Consider the following 15,146-nt stretch of genomic DNA (forward strand, 5'->3'; position numbering starts at 1 on the left):
CCTCATAAAAAACCCTACCCCTTATAGAAAAATTTCTTAAAAATTATATGTGAGTAATATGATATAATTATTTTTTTTTTTAATTTTATTGAATTTATTCTTAATATTTTTTTATTAAATTAATATCAAATAAAATTTTTTTATATACATTATAAAAGGATGCATTGTACAAAATGTTTTAAAAATACACAAGGATGATGGTAATTGACCCGCTCTGAAATTTTACCGAAAAAATGCGATTAATTTTTTTACCATAACTTTTGTAATTTTAAAGTTATAAATTTACTCAAAAAACCATTTTGTAGGGAATTTAAAGCACTTTAAGTTCTGTGATTTGCAGTTTTTTTGAGCCCTTCGTTTTTTAGATTTGTAAGCTAAAAGGGCTCAGGAAAGGCTCAGGAAACTCAGCCAAATTTTGTCCTACAAAAATTAAAAAAATCAAATTGTTCAGTAAGAAAAAGCCTACAATTTCTTATTCTATCATTTTTTTTATAACTGTTAGTTTTTGAATTTGAAAAAAAAATTATTCAAAACTAAATTAAATATTTTTTTAAATTTAGGCTTCTAAAATCGTTCAAATTCACAGAATCTACTGTTAATACATAAATAAAGTAAATTGCAGAAGGAATACGTTTAATTTTTTTTTTCCTCAAGTCATTAATTTTAATACCGATTTTTTTTCTCAAAAATTAAGGCAATCATTTTATTTTGATTATAACTTCATTAGTTTTCATGCTAACTAACCACCACTCAATTTAAAAGTCTTTTCAAGAACTTTAATAAGTAGTTTTCCTCGAAAAGCCTAATTTTTCCGCTACAGGACGTTGAACGTTTCGATCATAGCTATCTTGGAAATTGACTTCAACTTCTGGGAGTCATAACTCGGGTTCTATACCACCTACAAAAATTAAAATAACAATCTCTTTGCTATCTAATTACCTTCACTTTTGCTTATGATAATTTTTTGATAAAATTTTTTGAGATATTCGCGAAAATGGCTCAAAAACATGCATTTTTTGGGCTAAAAACGAACATGTGTAGGCGCAAATAACTCAAAAAGTATTGACTTTAAAAAAATTCTTATAGAACATTTTTTGCTTAGAATTCGTTCCTCTATCGAATCGTAGGGTTATTTTTAATAAAAAAATTCCCACCCTCCAGAAGGGGTGGCATCCACCCCTAGGGCAAAAGCACACATCGGTTCTATATAACTTTTGTTTCTTGGGCTATTCCCTAGCTACAGTTCAAATTTCACGTCAATCTATTCCAATCGAAAAAATTGGTAGCCAAAATGCTTCAGTGATTGGACTAATACAGCGATCAATAAATAAATACATGGAGCAAACTATTTCCGAAACACCGAACTTTCGTGGTAATCGCATTTTTTAAAAAAAACGTAATCCACATATTCTTCGAAGTGGCATTCTTTCAACGAATTAGGAAAATTAGTTTTACATAATTTTTTGACCTGTTGTGTATATCCCTTAATATAGCCTTGGGATTTATTTCCCTTTAGATAACCTTAAGGAACCAAAAGACAAAGTATACACTTGATTTCGTGTTACTCACACTGGCTAGAGACTTTTACTTTAGTTATAGAACTGCAATATATCACAGTTGACGTTCGATCTCGCGTCAAGGCGGCTCCGCCAATTCTCAGGGACTGAATAACTTCTGGCATATGGTCTTTCCGATTGATGGCTCTAACGTACTTCGTTGTGAAATCTGGGCATTATTTTAGACTATTCTGCGATATAACTCAAACACAATGGCTTAATCGAATTATTTTGAATTTTAGGACATTATTAATGACTGACAGCATGGATTATCAAAATTAAACAAACCCATCGATTTTACGTTACGTGCGGTAGTAATAATTTATAACAATGTGCGAGGATTACTGTGCTGGGGAAGCAAATTACTGTGAGATTGTTTAACCGAAACTAATAACGATTTCCTTTGTTCCCTTACAAGGTTTTATTTATAATAAAATCACGTTTAGTATAAAAGGATTATGGAAATAGGCTAAGTATTTCTCCGTGCCACATATCCCATAAAACCGATTAGCGCAAAAGTCTGTGACTTTATGAATTTGGTTATGGGGCACGAAAACAAATAATGTTTTATTCATGGGCTCGGCGAACAATGGTTGACGGGAAAGCTTTTCCGCATTTTCTTGATACGTTGTAGAGTTCGATATAATTTACAGCTCATGGCATGTATATTCGCGTAATCAGTCGTTTTATTAGTCGAATAAACAGCCGTTACAGGGAACTTACTGCAGAAGGACGAGGCAAAGTTGGTAACTATTCAATTATATACAGAGGGCATTAAGTGCCAAAATTTTAAACACTTCCGCCTAATAACTTTTTTTTTTGAAGGACACACATTTTCGTAAAATTATCTGTTATTACTATGTATGTACAAATTAGTAATTTCTTACATGAGCATATCATATACAGGGTGATTCACAAATGGTGACCAAAAATGGAACCTCGTATTCTTTGATAAATTTTAAGGGGCGTCTTTCATATAATGTTTTTATCTAGGACGCTTCGTTAAAAAGATACAGGGTTCGGATTCGCCTTTCAATTTTCTACAAATTACTACCCTCTTATGTTTTTCGCAAAAAGCCTGATTTTCGAGTAAATCTTAAAAAACGAACTGAAAACACCGGACCTCAACGCACTTGATTTCTTTTTGGGGAGTGCTGTTAAATGGCTGGTATACAGTGAACAAATTAATACACTTGAGCAGTTAGAAGAAAGAATAAATAATGCTTTTTATCAGATTCATACAATAATAAATTTCGAACATATTACATTTTCGTTACTAAAAAGATGTCGCGCCTGTGTTCGTACAAATGGATGTATTTTTGAGCATTTTCTCAAATAAAATCATTAAAATGATGTCTAATGTTATTAATTTCTTTATTCGAATAAATAACCGAATGACTAGTGCTTGTCATGTCATTTAGTAAAAGTATTTTCAGTTGGTTTTTTAAGTTTTACTCGATATCATGGTTTTTACCGTAAAGCAGTGGCGTACTACACTAATGGAAAAAATTAAGAGATCAAAAAAAAATCTAAATTTTCGGCGATTTTTCAAATGGCTGTATCTTTGATAAAAATGGTCGTATTGGAGTAAAAAAAAGCAATTTGAAGCTTGAAGTTTCTAATTTTTGGATCTTGCAAAAAAAATAAATTTTCAAGTAACACGTATCGCGCAATCTTAATGAATATCATGAAAATTTTTCGAAATTTTTTTCGATCTTATTTTTGGTGTGCGGACTTGAAAACATTTTTTTTCTGATTTTTTTTTACATTCTTATTGCAGAAAGCGTTTGAAATTATGACCTTGAAGAGAATTCATTCAAGTTTCTGAAACCCACCGTGGATTTTCTGTGCAACCATTGGTTTCTGAGATATCGATGAACCCTGTATAAAGGGCTGAAAATCCAAAAACGGGGAAAAACGGCTTTTACGATGTCGATTGTCAGGTACTACAATTAATTTTTATGTGTTTGTTTTTTATAGTTTTGTTTTTATGTTTTTGTTTTTATGTTTTTCTTTTTGTTTTTATTTTTATGTTTTTAAGTNGTATTCTTTGATAAATTTTAAGGGGCGTCTTTCATATAATGTTTTTATCTATTCCATCCATTTGAAAAATCGCCGAAAATGTAGATTATTTTTGATCCCTTAATTTTTTCCATTAGTGTATTTCATTTAGAAAAATATGCTACCGATACCCTGTATCTCCGCCACTGGAACATGTAAATTTTAGGAAGAGCCTTCAGATTTCGAACAATATTTACATAAATACATGTGTCCAATTTCAAATTATTTCACTTACTAGTTTTTAAATTATTCAAAAAAATTAAAAATATTTTTTGAAAATTAACACAGTGTATCTTTTTAACGAAGTATCCAAGATAAAAACCTTATAGGAAAGACTCCCCTTAAAATTCACCAAAGAATACGAGGTTTCATTTTTGGCCACCATTTGTGAATCACCCTGTATACAGGGTCCAATGAAGTGAATACGCCGTGGTAAATTCCATTTAATTCCGTCAGTATGAAGATATAGCATAAAAAATACATTTTTTAAAAAACTTTAACACCTAGTATCTCGAATACCGAGTCCCGCAGGAAAAAGTTTATAGAGCAAACTCTACTTAATTTTTGGTAGTGATTCTAGTCCTGCAGTTTCTGTATTTAAAGTTAAATCACCCTGTATAAAGCGCTGAAAATCCAAAAACGGGGAAAAACGGCTTTTACGATGTCGATTGTCAGGTACTACAATTAATTTTTATGTGTTTGTTTTTTATAGTTTTGTTTTTATGTTTTTGTTTTTATGTTTTTCTTTTTGTTTTTATTTTTATGTTTTTGTTTCTAAGTTTTTGTTTTTCTGTTTTTGTCTTTATGTTTTTATGTTCTTATATTTTTATCTTTTTATGTTTTTGTTATGTTTGTCAGGTATTAAAATTAATTTTTATATTGTTGAGCGTTGGCTTTTTAAAAAAAGTTCTTAAAATGCTAGCTAAAGCAAATTTGTGTAATAATTTCGACATTTATATAATAAAAGTTATGCAAACATTCATTGAAACAAGGAATGGCTGTCTTATAATTATTTATATATTACGGCAAAACTAATTGTTACGTATGGAATAAGCTATATTTAACAACAATAACGAACTGCAGCATTATGCAGTGGCTGTGAAAGTGTAACAAAAATATACTCGTATATTTTCCACTTTATATTCCTCTGAAATATAATTAACGATACTTTTTAACAACTAATTTGCTAAATAGTTTATATTATAAAAAATGCTAAAACTGTCTTTGGAAGTACAAAATACTTTAAACAAAAATGTTATGTTTTATATGCAATTTCTGTTACTACACAAAGTTTCAGTTTAATATGTCAAGGTCATAGGCGTAGAAGTTATACTTCACTGGCAACCAAAATGCAGAATTACTAAAATGATTTTGTAAACATTAAATGTAATGTATTACCTTGTAAAACTCTGTGAACATATCATTGTCTTCTTAAAATACTATAATAAAACTTATTTTTTTTTAAATTTCAATTTGTGATGAAATATATTGGCCTTAATCTTTTATTTTTTTAGTTAGACAGTGGCGTAACAACATTTTTTTGAAATTGGGAGTATTAGTGAGGTAATAAAACATACACAAATATATTTTTTACATTAAACACTGTGCTATGCACGTATATAGATATATTTTCTTCACTGTACAGCGCCGAACAGTTAAATCTGCATGGGACATTGAGTGCCGAACAATTAGCTTTGCCGCTTCCATTATACGCCTAATGAAATGGTAATTGACATGTTAATGAGTAATAATAAATCCCCCTCGAATCGCACCACGTCGATGATCTGACCAAATGATGACATGAATAGGTAGTATATTTGATGACTTACACTTACCAAGTCCGATACCAGAGGTATCGACTTCCTCCTAGGCCGGATGTCCGGCATGCTGTCGATGTTGCTGTAGAACGGATTGTCACCGGGGTGGCTGGAATGAGAATTGTGTGTTAATTTTTGAGCTTTGTGGTCGGTACAGGCGAAAGAATGAAAAAAAAATGTTGGTAATCTTTACAAGCTTGTGCACATAGGAAACACAGTCATAAAAATCGCGACAAGGACAAATTCTATTAAACTTTCATCGAATATTGTTTAAAGAAAAATCTACAAATAATTTCTCAATTGTAAAAATAATCTCAATGTAAATGTCGAATTTTCAAACAATTTGTGTGGTATTGACTTAGTTTAACTTGTCAGCAGATAAAAGTAGATCTGGCACAATTATCTCCGCGCTACAGGCGCAAAGTAGGTAACATAAAATAAAGTGAGCAATTATTATAAGATTTATGTTAAATTGCTTTTCGCTTCGTTATCGTCAGTTTTGGAATAGGTTTGTCTGTACATTTTTATAAAAAATGGGCCCCACAGGGTCTAGCCCGAGAACAACAATTGCAGGTCAAAGATTCCTGGAACCCGAGAGAGAACATTTCTAGAATCAACAAGCATGTCTTTAGAATGAACATGCCTTTAGAATCAACAATAATCTTTAGAATCAATAATAATTTTTTGAATCAACAATAATAACCGAAATAAACATCAGGGCGGGAGAACATTCCTAGAGCCCCCACGGAGTTTAGCTCGAGAACAACAACTGCAGGTCAGAGATTCCCAGAGCCCAAGAACATCAAGAAGCCTGAGACCAACAATTGCAGGTCAAAAATTCCAAAACAAATTACTGTTGTATCTTGCAATCAATATAGTCTCATTTAAAATTCATTTAATCCTTTGTCGTGAGTTTTGTACAATCGACCATCATAAACTGAAATTAATCGAACAGGAATTAATACCTTTGAGGCAGTTGGTAGTAATTTACTATGAAAACATTTTATTTCTATGCCAATATGATTTGCCTCTGCCTTTATAATTTATATCCAAACAAAATTCCTTTTCCGGTTATTATATTCTCATCAGGAAGTAATTCTAGAGGTATAGGAGCAGACCAATTTGCATCTTTAATGAGAATGGAATACTGCACTTACAAAAATGAAAAAATGTAAATAGCTACACATTTACACGGAAACAGAAAAAAGTGATCTCTTTTGATTAGTTCATGTTATTTTTATATCTTTGAATCTAGTGAATACAGATCTTCATCAATTTTACAATTTCAAATCACATTTTCAGAATTACAATCCGTTTTTAAACATTTTAGAAATATCTTTCTTGCAATACATTTTTCATTTTTCATATTGGGAGAATCATTTGTACTTCCCAATGCGATGTTTTAGTATATTTGTTGTAAATATTTACCAGAATGAGAAAGATTGGATGGCAACTTAATTAGCTATTCCTCGGTAAAACTAGTAAAAAAATACACAGAAGAGATAGCTCAGAGAATTTTATTAATATTTTTTTTAACCATTAATGAAATCCCATATTGCTAAAAGACAACTAGGTACTGTGATATGGAACAATTGGAAACATTCAGAAAAACTGATAGACTAAATAGTAGGCTCTATCGAGCCTTATTAGTTCTGTTTAATGAGGCTAGCCCCATCGTGAGTAACTTTTAACGGCATAGGAGCGGATTGATTTCCCATTTGACTTCTGACCTTTAATCACAGCGGGTGTCAGCGTCTGTGTTTCATGTATATTGGACAGTAAATGAGGCAAAAAATCGTTGAAAATATACTACAATCCTACGGAATTCGACTTCAGTCTGATTGGGATGGGCACCCAAATTACCATTGCCAAAACTGGTCTAGAAGAGACACAAAAATTTGCCAGAGCTAGCATTTATATTTATTCCCGCATTAACATGAATTTTAAAAAATGCTTGTACGTAGAAAATATCAGGATACATATGAAAGACTGTCGTATTCACGGAATTTACCATTTTGTTTGTCATCCGAATGGCAAGCCGATCATAAATATAAAAGAAGCAATCCTGACTGCTGAAAACTTTATTAACCGTAATGCAGTATCCTGCATCAAACGCAGAAGCCACTCGATCGAAAAATGTCTTTCAACAGCGACATTTTGAGTTGCTGACGTCGGTGAATATTTTAAATATTGTTCCGCAAAACCCCTATTGAAATAATATTGAGTTAGTGCACTGTTCTAGTGCCATTGGGGTTTGTCGGTTTTTACTGGTAGGGAAATAATATTCTGTTTATGGTAATGCTCGATAAAATATGGCTGTTATATTTGCGCTTCGTTTATGTACATTGCTATAGTTTGCTAGTAATATTCACGTAATAAAACAAAGGGCTAAATATCGTCCCTCTAAACTCAAATTGACATCGTTGACATATAGTCCAGTCACTGAACCATTTTGGCTACCAATTTTTTCGGATGGAATGGATTAACGTGAAATTTGAACTGTAGCTAGGGAATAGCCCAAGAAACAAAAGTTATATAGTGCCGATGTGTACTTTTACCCTAGGGGTGGATGCCACCACTTCTGGAGGGTGGGAATTGTTTTATTAAAAATAACCTCACGATTCGATACAGGGACGAATTCTAAGCAAAACATGTTCTACAAGAATTTTTTGTACAGTCAATACTTTTTGAGTTATTTGCGCCTAAACATGTTCGTTTTTAGCCCAAAAAATGCATGTTTTTAAGTCATTTTTCGCGAATATCTCAAAAACTACAAGTTTTATCAAAAAAATGATCATTAGCAAAAATGAAGGTAATTAAATAGCAAAGAGATTGCTTTTTTATATTTTTGTAGGTGGTATAGAACCCGAGTTATGACTCCCAGAAGTTGAAGTCATACCTAATAGAAACGTTCAACGTCCTGTAGCGAAAAAATTAAAGGTTTTTCGAAGAAAACTTATATAACACCTATTAAAGTTCTTGAAAACACCTTTAAATTGAGTGGTGGTGAAAGTCGTTAGCATGAAAACTAATGAAGTTACAATCAAAATAAAATGATTGTCTTGATTTTTGAGAAAAAAAATCGGTATTAAAATTAATGACTTGACGGAAAAAAAAATTAAACGTATTCCTTCTGCAATTTACTTTATTTATGTATTAACAGTATATTCAGGGAATTTGAATAATTTTAGAAACCTAAATTAAAAAAAATATTTCATTTACTTTTGAATAAACATTTTCAATTTTTTTAAAAATCGCCTTTCTTCAAAATATTTTAGACTAATAAAGTTATAAAAAATGATAGAATAAGAAATTGTAGGTTTTTTCTTATTGAACAATACGCTTTTTTTAATTTTTGTAGGACAAAATTTGACTGAATTATGACCATTAGAAGCTCAAAACTAAGCTCCAAGACTGCCTTTCTCGAGCCCTTTTAACTTACAGATCTAAAAAACGAAGGGCTCAAAAAAACTGCAAATTACAGAACGAACTGAAAGTGCTTTAAATTCCCTACAAAATGTTTTTTTTGAGTAAATTTATAACTTTAAAATTACAAAAGTTATGGTAAAAAAATTAATCGCATTTTTTCGGTAAAATTTTCGGAGGGGTAAACTACCATCATCTTTGTGTATTTTGGAGCATTTGTGAACTGATTTGAGCAAGGGTTTTTTTGGGTGGCTGAAAAGTTGCAATATATCATAAATCATTTGAAAACGAATAAAAAGTTTACAATTCAACATAATATGCATACCATTAAAACATCTCAAACTTTCAATAATATTTTTTTGTTTATTTTATTACAAGGGATTGTTTTTAAGGGTTGCAACTTTGTAATGAGTCGTAAGCTTTCTAATGAATAACAAAAGAAATGCAATACATTGTGAATGCACCAAAAGAATATTTGAAACTGTTAAAAACTTTTTTTTTCTATTTTTTTTTGGCCATGGAAGGGTAGTTTTAAAGGATTTTTAAGGATTGAAAAGTAATTAAATTTCATAAATTATATTAAAAAACAATGAACTTTATCTAACATATTTGAACATGAATTGAATCTTTAAAATACGCAAATCTGCGCATTTTTTTGTACAAGGGTAGTTTTCACCGCCAAATAGAAAAATGCACTCATCTAGACAATATAACTTTTGAAGTGGGGGGTCAGATGAGCTTGTATGCAAATTTTCAGAAAAATCCATGCTATCCGAAGAAATTGGGAGCTTTTACCTTATTTTCGCTTTCAGTGACTGGACTAATAACAGTCACGTCAGTTTGTGAGAAGAGGGTTAATATATGGAGCAAATACGTTCATATATTGTCAACAGTTATTATGCAAATATTTTCATACTGAATTGAATACTAAAAAAAATATTGGTGACTTTTATTATTCTGCGCAAAATAATAAAAAATTAATTAAATTGTTTTGTGCTATTATTTTTAGTTTAGTTAAAAATTTTATGCAGAGAATTTCAAATTATTGTCGTTGCAGAAAATTTACTAATGTTTTGTTGAAAGAAAATAACCATATTTCTGTACTCTGTACCAGAAAGCAAAACTTGAAACTGACATGACTGTCAATCAGGTTTTAATAATATGCATGAAGTTCATATTCTTGTTTTGTTGCTCGGTAGATATGAGTTCTTGCCTAAGTTCCTTAAAAAAACTGATAATAGTGACATCTTTTATATTTTCCCTTTTGTGTATGGCATTTGTTTAGATCGGCTGTAGAACCAACTATTTTTTTTTTCGGGCAAATTATGACTAACCCTTCATAACATTTTACCGTTTCCAGGAAAATTGTATTCCGTTCTGGTCATTCCAACATGAATATTTAATGAAATACACGATTAATCCATCAAAACTTTTTGTGGTCCAAAAAAAAATTATCGGGAACTTTCGAGGTTAGAATAGATTGACATTATAAGGAGTTTCGTATGTATTCGTCCTTATCCGTTATCGGATCTCCCGTCTCGTGAACTTATAACTGTTTTGCATGCTGCACAATATGCCTATCGGGTTATTGTATTGCGTGATCCACAATAACACCCAAATGACCCTTTTAGAGGCGTTCTGGAGCTGGTTTCAAGATTAATCGCCCCCGACTTGGAATTGGCTCCAATACAACGCGGCGCAACTGGTGTTTCCTTGAATGGCAATTGCAGCTACTACAGGTTTTTTACGATCAATTTTCTTACTACTGTCAATGTTATTATAGGCGAGCGGTTCACCCCTAAAAAGATGCTTCTAAATGAAGATAACCGACAAAATTTTTAAAACAAAAACCTACAGCATGAAACTTTTTTTATTTTATATAGTGTATTTTTCTGATAATTTACATATTTTTTTTATATTTTTCGGCGTGGTCAGTCAATTGTTATAATTAAAAAAGTTGTAAAAAAAATTACTCGCCAAATGGCTTTGAAAACAGTTGTTGCTTGTAAAATGGAGCAAAATAAACACCTTTTGTTCTTTTACAAAAATTCGATAAATGCTTCGTTTCCGAGATATTTACAATTTAATGTGAAGTGACGAAATCGACAAACTTTCGGAATTTTTTTCTCAAAAACTACTGAACAGAATTTAATTATAAAAAAAGCATAATAATCGGCAGATCTTCTACTTTAAGATATATTTTTTTTGGTATGGGTCAATCATTTTATTGAAGGTCTAAAGCGAGTAAAAAAAAAGTATTTTAAAGAAAATTATGATATCACTTCAAATTTAAATTTTCTTTTTACAATATCTTGGATTAGATTATATTTACAATAAACATTATGATTTTTTTTAATCGATATATCAAAATATGTCAAAAAACAAAAAGTGTTTACTTTAGTCCATTTTACAATAAAAAACTGTTTTCAAAGCCATTCGTTTATAACAATTGACTGACCACGCCGAAAAATATAAAAAAATATGTAAATTATCAGAAAAATACACTTTATAAAATAAAAAAAGTTTCATGCTGTAGTTTTTTTTTTAATTTAGTCGGTTCATGCCTTTTTTTATAGGGGTGAATCGCTCGCCTATTAGTGCGGCTGGCAATGGTGTGACACCAGACTCAACTTTTAAAGAAGTCACGTTCCAAAGCTACCGTAAAAAGATGTTACAATTTAACCAACTGAAAAAAAATTACTGTATTATTTTGGTATTTTATTTTACGCGGGAAACAGAATTTTGTAATAAATAAAAAGTAATTACATTTAATTAAAGAAAAATAGTTATTTGTTTAACTAGGCAATAGATCACAAGATTTAATGCCACGGCAGCCAAGGCATTAAATCTACCTTACTGCAAAGTTAAACACAACTTAACATAACATACAACATATCATAAGTTAACATTATTTTTATTTCAACAAGGTCCTTTATACTTTTAGAAGGAAATATATTTTCGCGACAGTTTTTCTAATAAGGTTTTGTTTGCAGGAGGGTAAATTTTTTGTCACTTCGTCCCTTCCTTATTGACATGATATAAGAGATAAGTGACGTCTTCTTCTCGATTTTTACATCGGAAATTTCCCCTGCCATTTATAAATTACGATCACTTGGTATGGTGTCATCTGCTGCAGTCAATCATTATTATGTTTGGGTTGACATCGTAGTAAATATCTCCAGTAAAAACACTTATTTACAGGGGTTTAGTGTAAACAAGTATTTTTTTGCACTAAACACACAATTATCTATCAAATTACGGATAAAACTAGTCGTCGTAGTTTGGTGTGCCAATTAGTGCAAAAAAGATGGCCCTTCTGCACTCTTCTACAACTATTTTTCTTGTAATTTCTTGCATATCATTTAAAGGTCATTTTTCTTATTACATTATATCCATTAATTATTCTATTCCATTACTTTATATCCATTATTTTTTGTGAAAAATGAGTTTAACCTTCAAATAACCTTCAAAGACACCTTAAACAAATGTTTTGATTCAAGACTCTGGCATAAATTTTGACGCTGTATCGGCTGCTAGAATAAAAAGTAACGTTTTCTATTTGATACTAAGTTGTCCTTAGTTTGACCTTGCAACTTGTGGTGAAGGTCGAATCCAAGGTCACAATCTAATATGTCACATTTTCCTTGAAATTTGATCTTGTCGAGTTATTCGAACAACACACAATCGTATTGTAATGAAATATTCGTTCTCGTATCAAATATAATGTTTCCATTGCTTGAACGGTATCCATATAAATCATTTTGTTTAAAGAAATGATGATCAAATATAAGACTGCTGTTGGAGATACAAGCAGTTTCCTCCGGGCAATCTTTATAAAGAAGCATCATAAAACTCAGAAGAATGGAAAAGACAGTCGGCAAAATTCAGATGGAAATTTAAAACACATTTACGTTTTCTCGCAGTTTCCTGCCTCAAAACCAAGAGCCAAATGGAACTATTGTTGTAGGCAATCAACACGGCGGCTAGTTGAATCGTCGGAGATAATTTTCTGTTGGATTTCAATCAATACCTCAGTCCCTCGTCAAACGAGCTTTTCGGGCTCGTGTGTTTCCAACTGAATTTACGTCCAAGCAGGAGAAACGTAAAATCCTGCTGCGGTTTCATTTCGGCTGACTTGGGGAGCGATTTAGATTGTGTTCCGCCTACACCATTGTTTTACTCAAATTAATTACGCATTATTTTCCCGTTAACCGTGTTTGTCTATTAGTTGAAACAATGAAAATAAATAGAATTGTAACTAAACAGAAAATTTAATGTGTCGGGTAAGTATCTGCAAATAAAAGTCAAAATAACAATTCTGCTTCCGATGTTTCCCAGGAAAACCACTATTTGGCTGAAAATTGGCTCAAATATGGGTCAAAACTATTTTTTTTCCTAAATTTTGTCCAAATATATTATCGAAATAAATAGTACATTTTTTAAAGATATATGTATCTTCAGAGTACAAATAAAACATTTAGTTTGCTAGAGTGACATATATTATACCAGATTAGAATCCAAAACGTCAATTTCCAGGTACCATTTCGGGGGTTGGTAGATACTTCCTAACACCCTGTATTTTGGTATAACACTATTTGCTTTTTATTTAATAACAAATTTTACACCAGTGACTTTCACTATAAGATTTACATTTAGGTATTGCTTTTTTTCTTATTTTAACGTCATCCAGAAACTATTTTCCTTTTCTACACCACCAACAACAAAAATTCACCTTAATTTTAATTTGATAAATGTTTGTTACAACTTTATTCTATTCAACAACCAGATGCTCAATATTTTCTAAAGAGCAAAAACCATCGAATGACACTCAAACAATATTCAATCAAGGATATAACGAAATTTAATTAACACAAACAGAATAAGGAGATATACAGAATCATTACAGTGAAAAGGATGTTTAATTAAAACAATAGAAACTAGGTCCACGCCATCCCTTTTCCTCAAACAACAATGAACGTTGCTGCGGTCGATTTACCTTATCCAGGATTATGTTTAGTTATCGACTTGATGGAGAGAGTGCTGTGTGATGGAAAATGGGCTCTTGTAAAGGTCAGAAGTCAAGATTTTGGCTAATTGTCAGCACGTCGGGAAATTTTTACCAGAAAATAGACATAATAGAACTTTATATGCCGTAAATTGTTGTTCTTTGAAGCTCGTTCAAATAAAAGGTTGTCTTAAATGTGAATTAACTCAACTTGTCTCTGTCTTTTTAATTGTGTTTAATACAGGGTTAAGAAAAAGCAATGAACCAAACTTGTTATTTTTTATTTTTACTCGTATTTTCTAAATTAGGATACTGTATTTGATTTGAGTTGCTTACACCTCCAATTTTTTATAACTAAATGCCGAAAATGAGGAAAAATATACAGGGTATCTGAAAGTAAATGAACCATACTTCAAAAATGATATCTTTGAATAAAAATAAACTTATTTAGATCATAATTGATGCCTCTGAAAAATATCGCGTCATCTAATTTTATTTTAATTCGTTGACAACTCTGAAATTTAAAAAAATTTGAAACAGCGAAGTTTTTCGGGAAGAACATGAGTTTATTTTTTTCAAATGTAGAGGCTTGAAACACTAATTAGTTTTTTGATATTTTTGCTACTAGAGATTTTGGGAAAACACGTGTTTCTTATAACCCGGTACATTATTTACTGCATAAAAAGTTATCTAAGGTGCTTCGTTTTATTGAAAAATAGATAATTACATAACACTTTTTTGACAATAATTCGTATCAAATTATCTCTTATTCGAAAGCAAATTTTGACATGCCAGACATGGCCTGTGCAAATTACCACAAATCATAAAAAAAGTTTAAGAAAGATATAGATTTGGCAAAAGGTTGAAGGTTCTCCACAACTTATAATTGTAGTGAACAACTGACATCCACATTTTACTGACGTCTAACAGCAAACAAAGCAACTTTTCATTAAAAAATTGCATTTTCTCAAAATCTCTACCGACAAAAAAATATAGCAAGAAGCAAAAGACTGTTTTAGGTGTTCTTAGCTATCTCTATTTTAGGTAAAAAAATCTATGCTCATTTTCAGCTATTTGAATAAACCACCTATACAAAATGTCATAGATATAGAAGTATCTCAAAAATTATCAGTTAACGTAAGTAAACGAAATAAAAAAAAACACACCCTATATATTGCACATAATTCTGTTTTCTACTTTATCGAAGTAAAATTTGACAATGAACGACCACATCAAGTAATCAATGACACTAAGCATCGATTGAAAATTCATGTTCAGAAG

At 31.0% G+C, this 15,146-nt stretch overlaps 1 protein-coding gene across 1 annotated transcript in view; it reads right to left on the minus strand.

Moving 5' to 3' along the window:
• LOC108910349 (protein unc-13 homolog B) overlaps positions 1-15,146 on the minus strand; it is a 465,101-nt gene that overhangs the window by 93,956 nt on the left and 355,999 nt on the right. The window contains exon 14 of the mRNA XM_018715183.1: positions 5,453-5,543. Coding sequence (XP_018570699.1) covers positions 5,453-5,543 — 91 coding nt within the window. The remainder of the gene's footprint in view (positions 1-5,452; positions 5,544-15,146) is intronic.

The sequence above is a fragment of the Anoplophora glabripennis genome, unplaced genomic scaffold, assembly GCF_000390285.2.
Source record: "Anoplophora glabripennis isolate ALB-LARVAE unplaced genomic scaffold, Agla_2.0 scaffold1, whole genome shotgun sequence".
NCBI classification, from domain to species: domain Eukaryota; kingdom Metazoa; phylum Arthropoda; class Insecta; order Coleoptera; family Cerambycidae; genus Anoplophora; species Anoplophora glabripennis.